The following is a 9,939-nucleotide window of genomic DNA, read 5'->3' on the forward strand; positions in this document are numbered from 1 at the left end:
GCTTTCCTGCTCCTCTGATGCTGCCTGGCCTGCTGTGTTCCTCCAGCTCCACACCTTGTTACCTCAGACTCCAGCATTGGCAGTTCCTACTATCACTACTTACTAAGCTATGTACGGGTATCCCAGTGAGTGACAAGATTAAATTTATACTAATTCTAGTCCAAGTGTACCTGCGCGTCATGGCTAACTGCAAGTGTAGAGATCTCTTCCATGTGACCAGTTAAGTGTTTCTGAGATCCAGAATGCAAGTCCTCAATTACCACCAAGCAGCCACAAGAATATGCAAATAGTGCTGGGAGGAAGAGACAGAAGGATTAACTAAAATAATGGCAGAAACACATTGTCCAAACTTTTGATCAGAACTGCAAGGTCACAAATAAACAGAATTCCAACAAATTGATTAATCAGATGTAGGTTACAACTTGCTGTAGAAAAGCCATGTTTCAGAGGGTTTTTTTTTAAGGTTTGGTATACAAATTGATCACATGAAATTGACTTTAAATTGTGAATCGACTAAATTATGCAAGAATAATTTTAAACAAGACTATTAAGCCCTTAATTTTGAATTACAAACTAACCTTTTTCACTAATTTATTGAGGGATAAGTACAAGCACCAGTACCTTATATGACATATATCACAACCTTAAATCAATATTTATAGGCATTCTTTCCAACTGACACCATTGGAAAATGGACTAGAGCCCTGGTTTCTTCTTTTCCATTATTGTGTCCAATGATACTGTTGTTGTCAAACCCTGGAACCAGCTAATTTAGTACAGAACAGATTAAACGTCAATCCTGGTCTGAACAGCTCAATGGAAATGATGTTATCAGAACTATAATTGGATTTAAATTGAATGCTAATTCATCAAAATAACATCACATCAAGCTTATTTGCAGTATTTTTGAAAAAGTCCGTAAAGGCAGACTTGTATACATTTGGCATTGTATTTCTCAGAGTTAAACATCTACACTAAGTCAAAGGAACTTTTAATACATTTAGCATGGTGTCATGCTAAGCAAACACTGGGTGAAAAAGTGAAAAATCATTCATATTATACTCAGTTACAGAAAGTATGTGCTTACTGTCCACCACTGTTGATGAACAAGGTGAACAGAATAGGAAAGTCACTGAAGGTTCAAACTACGGTGTTAATTTATTTAGCATCTCAAGATAGGTACCAGCAGCCATAAATATGACATAATACTTGCTGCATAACGTGTGCTTCTTTACTAAATCATACATATTTCCCATATTGGTTACCCACAATTGAATTCTAATTAGTGTTCTCTTTGCTATTGAATCATAGCTTCCCATTTAGGGTCATATCCTAACAATTACCCGTATCAGGATTCCAGACCATATTTCCTCTTCCGTTTCCATTGTATCCAATTACTACTTTCAGCTTCAGATCCTCTTTCCCAACAGGAAGGACTGCAGCCTGAGAGCAAAGTTACAGTAAGAGTTGAGAATACTATAATATGCATAAAGAGCAAAGTGAATATGGAGTCATTTGAAGGTGTGCAGATAGAATCAGCGCATAAAGCAGTACAGAATTCAGAACATGAAACCTGCATGTATTCTTTCAACCCTGTTATATAGCGTACCCCTCTACTCTTTGTACTCCAAGTGTTTATTCAATTTCCATTTGAAAAAGTTACTTTTGAATCTGTAACTACTACCCGAGTAGGTACTGCATTCAAATCTTAAAGACGCAAAGAAAAAAGTGACCTTTGCCAAACTTCTCAGAGCTATCTCATTAGCATCGCTATAACCATTGAAAACAGCTTTCCTTTAGAATTCTGTCAAAACATTTCCAGGTTTCGAACACCACTACTAAATCTCCTCAAAGCCTTTGCTACTCTGTTGAGAATAACTCAAGTTTCTTTAACTTATCCATGTAGCTTGAGTCCCTCACACCTGATTCATTCTCAAATTCCTTCTGTTACTTCTCCAAAGCTTTCATTACCTTTTTAAAGTGAAATGCCCGGAAATACACAGTATTTCAAAGAAAGCCAAACTAGTATTTTATACAGGTTTGGCATAATTTTTTGGCTTTTGTAATCTACAAGTCCATTTTATAAAGCTCAAGATCGCATGAGCTCTATGGTTTGTTTGGGTAACCCTACCCGTCACTTTCAGAAATGTGGGCACAAACACACACGTCTCTGTTCTTGCACTCCTTTTGAAAATGATCCGTTTAGCTTGCAATGTCTTCCTTAACATTCCTATCTAAATGCATCACACTCTTCAATTGTCATCTGCAATATGTTTACCCATTCCACATCTCTGTCTATGTCTTCTTAAAGTCCAAATTATTAACTCACTGCTTACATCCCAAGTTTAGTTTCATCTACTAATTTCGACATTGATGCCTTGAATTTGGTAGAAATTACAATGTATACTAAAAGCAGCAGTGAACTCTGAAAAACGCCAGCATAGAACTGTCTTCAGTCTGAAATAACACCATCGCCACAACTCCATTTTCTGCCATTTAACCAATTTGTTCCTGCTCCCTTTAATACTATCTGTCGTCAAACATTGCCAAGTCCAAAAATTTAAGACATCCATTTGATACTAAAGTTATTGAACAGGTATTTTCCTACTCTAAACTCCTTACCCAAAGATGCAGAAACCTTTCATTACCTTCACCACAATGCTTGAAATTAAGTGGCTCATAATTGAAAATCAGTGCTGGCCTCCACTCAGCTGATCTACTGTGGTGGATGCAAGTGGTTCAGGATTAACAAATCAGAGCATTAGGGGTTCTCGTGGTGCAGCAGTAATGACCCCACCTCTGAGCTTGGAGGCCTGGGTTCAAGTCCAAGCTACTCAAGAGGTGTGTAATAACATTTCTGAAAAGGGTGCTTAGAAAATAAACAATTCTGTGCAGTATTAGTGGCAGTGGTATTCACATCCAAAATGAGACAAAAATTGTCTTCAGGGATATGTCAAAGATCTCATGACATTAAAGAAGTGCCAGAAGTTATTCTGATGTGCTGGTAAACATTCCCCCTGCTCAATCATCCAACCAAAATTTTCTGCTTCACGCATATTACTGTTGGCAAGATACTTCTAAAGTAATTTACATAACCTGTAAATAACCTGTAACCTTGAGAACCTCAAGATCCATCTTATGGATATTTCTGAATATGGTCAACAGCTACCCAAATGCAAGTTTTGCTTTCTTTCACATACTTGAGTAGTACTTTTGAGTACTTTTTATCATGGTCATAAATTAATATTTTTTGTTTTGATTAACTTTTTGTCTTTCCTTCTGTTCTGAAATCTGTGCATTAAATTGGGTACAATTTAATAGCCAATAAGCATCCTGTCAAGCCCAATAGTCAAAAGTTAACTGGTATCCTGAATCAGATGATTAAACCATTGCCATGAACCAAAGCCAAGCTTGATTCCCTTTCTCACAAGATGTCCAGACACACATACTTTAAGCAGAGAATCACAAGATAGTTACTGCAGCATAACATATCATTAATTTTCCCCAATGAAAACCTAAAGCACAGAAATATCTCCATAACTTTTGAAAATGTTATTTAAAAATATGAGTCTAATAGCATGGTGGGAATAACAAATTAGATACAACAGTAAAGGGCTGGGGGTACCCCGATCTCAGTCACTTTTCAGAGAATGGAGGCAAAGCATAAGAAGTGCTTTGCTAGTGAATGCAGGCTGTCCAAGCAGTTGGTTCCAACCTGAAACGAGATCAACTTTCTTAGTTTGGTGGGGAGAGAATAATACAAATAACAGCAGATCCCTTACTTAGCCTTAAGTAACTTCTGCAACTTCTGAACTTCAACTAATTTCAAATCAAATGTGCCCATCTTCTTTAAAAAGACAACTTAGACATAAAAAAAATCACACGACAGTCCATAGAATACAGGGGGATAATCCTTCAAGGATGGAGAGGCAAAAAACGGTTTCAAACTGACATGGCTTCTAGCAGACAATGGTGAGGAAATCAAACACCTTTCTGTTACAGATGCTCAGGCAACTTCAAACAAATCATCACAAGACTGTTCTCTCACAGACAAACCACATTTTCAGGTTGTGCCAAATCTGGTATATCAGGAAGATGGGCATGGCTCTTGATGATGACAACACTTATTTCCAGGTTATGCGTATTTCAATTGGATTCAAAGTGAAAACATCAAAGCCAAAAATAAGCAGCTCATTAAATTGACTGAGCCTTCTTAGAGTCGTGCAATATAAATATAAAGATACAGAAATTAAGGTAATTAAATTGTACCTGAGATACAGATGAGGCTTTGAATTGAGCAGCAAAATGTTTGTATGAATCTGGACGTTTATTGTTGTGTGGGAAATCTCCATCTCCAAACCAAGATGCTATGAAAGAGGAGCATGTTAAAATCCTATCGCAATCAAGAAATGGTCTGCAACGCATTCATGCATTTTTAGATCAATAGCAATTGACAAAGTTTTGGTTAAAAGTATAGTCTTGACAGATATATTAGCTGATACAAATGTACAGGGGATGTTCTAAATATGAATCAGAGTTCCACAAGAGAAGTAATCATGCTATCAATGTTAAACGCAGGTAAGTGTGACTGCTCCAAAGCATCATAACCTAAGCACATTCTAAAGTACAGTGTCATATAGAGCATGCAAAAAGAAACTAAAACCCATTTTTGTTATAATAAAGGGCAAAACAAGGTGTTTTTGATCCTCAACTGGAAAACCTATATAAGAAATTAAGAAAAATTTAACATTAACAAGGTGGAATGAGTCTTTTCAAGTCTAAGCAAGGTTATCAACACTATTAAAGCTGTTACGATCGGGTACGAAACAGATAAGCAAGCATAAAGGAAGAACAACAGAAAAAAACCTCTCATATGGGATCTCACCTTTCCCCATGCATTTTAGACAATTATCACCAATTGGGAGTTAGTAACTTACAGTGCCTGTTTTCACTGGATACTTGATTTCAAATTTAAAACCCATGCTCTCTAGCAGTGCTAGAATTAGTAGTGGCATTCAGAGCACCTAGGGCTGAGCTACCTGGTTCATCCAGCTCTTCCTGGTGTTCCTGAAGAGAAACAGGCTTCATGAAAGGTGACACATTCTCGCCAGAATGCATATTTTCATGGACTTGCAAGATTGAGTCTCCAATTCTTCCAACGGTGATCGAGTCATCATTTTGATTGTGGTTATCTTTACTCTCTGGATCAGACAAAAACACTTGGAAGAAGAAAAATCCCACAGAAATTGTTAGTATAAGCCAAATCAATTGACCAAAAGTGTCATATTTATGCAGATTATGTATCAAATCAGCTGACATTACCAGCAACTGTGATACTAAGGCAACTATTTTGTTACAGTTGAGGACGTCTGATGTTTAGACTGTAGCCAATCAGGAAAAAAATTAATATTTAAACATTCATCTTGCACCAGGGTTGAAAATACTTATACAACATGGAGAAACCTCCTCTTCAACTGTTCCAACATTTCAGTCAAGAAGTGGTAAGACAAGCGCATTGAGGGGTCTGGCAATTTTAAGCGCAGTGTTTTGTAGCATTTGGCTATGTTAAACCAGAGCAAGGCCAAGACATTGGATTCAAAGCTTGTAACTTTTGTTTGTTGATCAACAGTCGCTTCTTCACAGTATTCCTGACTGCTATGTTAAAACAAAGAACTATGGATGCTGGAGGTCTGAAATAGAAAGAGAAATTGCTGATGAAACTCAAAGTCTGGCGTCACCTGTGGGAAAACAAAGTTAATGTTTCGAGTCTGGTTATTCTTCGACATAACTCTGCTTTCTCCCCACAGATGTTGCCACTTCTGACTCCTAACCTCCTTACAAACCTAATCATAAGTATTCTAGGGTCACTCTGGGCCTCCAACTTAACCTATTTCTCCTAGTTAACATTAAAAGGAATGTGTGTGCATTCGAGGGTTTGCTGACTTAATTAGGTTTTATTAAGCATAAATTCCCATAGAACAAAAAATGGTCTTTGAATGCACAAAACTTAATGAATTATGTTAGTTTCCTGAATGGCTGTGAATGCCCATATTAGACTAGGTGTTTGCTGGAGTTCTGGGGGCTGTCTGGATCTGGTACTATCAAAAGTCTCTCAGAATGTTGCAACTGTCTTAACAGGTTTTCCGTTCATTTTTTAAAGAAAAGCTTTAAAATTTGTAATATCTATAGTACTGGATCTGATTAAAAGTATCAAAAGTCATGACATGGCTCACAGCTCGTGAGTTGATTCAGAACAATTTGCCTAATAAAGAGCAGAGGATGAGAAAATTAAATAGCCAATTCATCACCAGATTTTGAAAAGCAACTCTCAACAAAGCAACTGCCTCTGTCACCAGTTGCCTCCAGAATCTTATCATTAAGGTAATCTTACTAAATGACATGCACTCCAGAATCTCATCATTAAGGTAATCTTACTAAATGACATGCAAATAGTTGAGTGAAACTTAAGACCCAACTTTAATAGAGCAGCAATACTTTTTAAATCAGCAAGTATCAGTCACGCATACCAACTTGCTGCGGTGGGAGGTTTGAATGTTCCATTGATCCCAAGAACGACTCCGCCAGGAATTCTCAAGTCCTGGCAGGGCAACCCATGACAGTAAAAGTCAGAGGGGAGACACCAGACAAAGCACAACCCTAAAACACAACCTCGACAGAGATTCAGGCAGAAGATACTTGTGTGACATAATGGCTATCAAAACCCAGGGTTTCCTTGCCACGGGAACTGGATCTACCTTCCATCAAGGAATGTGTGTCTGATGTGCAGCTGCATTCCCACGTTAAGAGATGCCCTGCACAAGGTGTCTATCAAAAGAAGTATTGAAAAGTAATTAGAAAAAGGAATACCAGCAATCTCAGGGCCAAGATCTAATTCCACTTCTGGGAACACCTGCCAAACGTTTGGTCAGAAATGCGGCTGTAGGATCGACCTCATCAACCACACAAGGACATGCAGAACCCATGACCAATGGCAGAATTTCCTAGGTGGACAATCATACTCACTTGTGAATGATTGCTCATGACCTACTTCCATGATGATTGCAGGTGTTCAGTTGTATATTTTTCTTTTGCGTCCACTAATTGGATGGGAACCCTAAATTGCCTCCTATATTACTCACCATCCTGTTCATTTCTTTCAATAGCACTGACATTGAGTGGTGGGGAGGAGCTGGGGACTGGTACTGACTGGCGAGGCATCCCACCGTTTTGGCATCCCTCACTGCCGTCTGCAACCGAGGGAGCTTCTAAAATTTAAAAAAAAAAATTATATTCATTGTTTAATGTCTGTCATCAAATAAAAAATTCTGCTAGTTATGAATAAAATCATGTGCTTGGAGAGTCAACAGTCTGGAGTTACATGCAGGACACACCAGGTAAGGATGATAGATTTCCTTCCCAAAATGTCATTAGTGAACCAAATGGGTTTTAAAAACAGTCAGCAGTAGTTACATAGTCACTATTAGGCTAGCTTCTGAATTCCAGATGTAAAAAAAAATTGAATCCAAATTTCAATTTCTGCCATGGTGGAGTATGAACACATCATTCCAGCCTGGGGGTCTGGATTATTAGTCCACTGGCATTACCATTGCAACACTTTCTTCTCCAACTTATCATAATTGAAGTATCTGATCCCTGGATCATTCTCGTAAACCTCTTCTGCATTTTACGCAATACACTCACATTCTTCACCCAGAACTGTAGACAATACTCCAGCTGAGGTCTGACCAGAGCCTATAAAAGTTTGGCATAAACTCCAATTTTGGATTCAATGCCCATTACTGAAGGTAAAATACCGTATGCTTTATTAACAGCTTACTTTACCTATCCTGCCACCTTTTATGACCTAGCCACACATACATCCAGGTCTCTGAGTTCCTGCACACCCTTTAGATTAGTACCCTTTATTTTGTACTGTCTGTTGATGATCTTTGTAACAAAATGCATCAGCTCAAACCTTTCCACATTGAACTTCATCTCCTATCTATTCACCCACTGCAGCAACCTGTCAATGTTTTTTTTAAAGCTTCACAGTCTCATCTTCAGAGTTTATAATTCCCCCAAATTCCATATTCATCTACGAACTTTAAAACTATCCGTGCACACTAAGAACTAGCCCACGTACATGTGCCAGAAAAAGAGTTCAAATATTGACCCCTGGGGAACTCCACTATAAACTTTCCTCACTACAAACCTTCTTCCAGCTCAATAAAACCCACTAACTATTACTCAGTTTCCTATCCTCAACAAATTTAATACTTACATTGTTACTGTCCCTTTTATTAAATGGTCTGATAATTCCTTTGCACAACTGTTGGTGTCGCACTGTACTGAAAGCTTTATGGAAGTCAGTGCACACCACATTAACAACTTTGCCCTCATCAATCCTCTCTTTTACCTCTTCAAAAACAGCCAGTTAGTTGGAAATAGCATGCCCTTAATAAATCTATGCTAACTCTTCGGAAGTAACCAATATTTTTCCAAAGGCCTGCTAATTCTATCACAAAACAATTGTTTTTAGAGGTCTCCTCAAAACTGAAGTGGGGCTGTGCTCCTTGGAGCAAAGAAGACTGGGGGGAGATTTGATAGAGGTGCATAAAATTATAACAAGTTTGATTAAGGGAGACAAATAAATTCCATTTTCATTAGTTGATAGTACAAAGGATTGGGGACACAGATTTAGGTAAGAGATGCAAGGGGTTACTTTTAATGCAGTAAGAGGTAATACTCTAGAACACACCACCTATTAAGGATGGTGGAAGCAAGGGCAATGAATAATTTCAAGTGGAAGTTGGATGGGCATTCAAGGAAATAAATTCAGGAGGACTAGAGGGATGGAGGGGGAAATAGGACTGATTGCTCTACAGAGAGCCAGCGTGGACTTGACGGGTTGCCTGGTCTCCTTTTGCGCTGTAATGATACTATGACTACAAATTCTACAAGGTTCATGATTATGCAAATTGAAATCCACACTTAAGTAGTGAAAACTCACCAGTTCCATGGAGGGCAAACGGCTGAATTGAAGGAAGGCTGTTAGCGACAAAAAAATAAAAATAATTCCTAACCATCAATTAACAATACACTCTAAACATTTAAAGTTCCTTCTAAAACAGTTCCCTGATTGTCTGCATTCTTTGTTGATTCAAACTTTTACATTGCTCCACAGAATAAAAACTCTATGAATTCTTGTCATTCCAAAGAACGAAAGTACATCAACACAGCATTCAAATCTTATTAAAATAAATTCTACCTAGGGGTCCACAAGCCCTTTATAAAGTGGTGTCACAATCCCAACAAGGGTGAATGAATTTCTCTTTGTAGAGGTAGTGCCCAGGTTGCGAACGGGATCGGTTCTGGAGTCCACTCGCAAATTGATTTGTGGGAACACAATTCAGGGCAATGTAAAGCAGCCATTTATAAGTACAGGAAATGTTTGCATGCCCAGTTTTTAAAAGTTAAACCCTTGTATGACATCATGTTTGTAAGTACAAGCATTTGTAAGTAACAGCACCATCATGTTTACCTGGTCTCCTGATCTAGTACACCAGCAAGAAAATCCCAGACAAATATTGCATCTCCAACACTGATTACACTTAGTTGGTCTGGAGTGAACATAGCTTGTTGAATTATTTCAGAGTGACCAATGAACGCCTAGCAAAACAAAACAAATACAAACAAGGGTAGAAACTACTCTGACAACGCATCATAAAACAAAACTATCGACAAGAGGAGCTGATCAATTAAAACTAAACTGACAGACTTCCTTCAGTCTTGGACAACATATGCTGTCCATAAAGCCAAGAATGACAAGGTGAACCAAATTTATTTGTACAGGGTAATAGTCTAAACAGCTAGAAAATAAAGACAAAACTTCCTAAAAATAGACAGCTATCTATACAGGATCATTAGATGTATTCTAAT

General features: G+C 38.0%; 1 protein-coding gene across 1 annotated transcript; it reads right to left on the reverse strand.

Moving 5' to 3' along the window:
• Positions 1–170: 170 nt before the first annotated feature.
• On the reverse strand, positions 171–9,669 carry LOC125482074 (WD repeat-containing protein 90-like; the record flags this gene model as incomplete). The annotated part of the gene is made up of 7 exons (XM_048594051.1): positions 171–292; positions 1,344–1,443; positions 4,270–4,367; positions 5,040–5,219; positions 7,140–7,265; positions 9,011–9,048; positions 9,542–9,669. Coding segments are annotated over 7 exons (792 nt in total), but the record flags the coding sequence as incomplete, so codon positions are not given.
• Positions 9,670–9,939: the final 270 nt, after the last annotated feature.

The sequence above is a fragment of the Rhincodon typus genome, unplaced genomic scaffold (genome assembly GCF_021869965.1).
Source record: "Rhincodon typus isolate 14 unplaced genomic scaffold, sRhiTyp1.1 hic_rhity00005544, whole genome shotgun sequence".
Lineage (NCBI taxonomy): Eukaryota > Metazoa > Chordata > Chondrichthyes > Orectolobiformes > Rhincodontidae > Rhincodon > Rhincodon typus.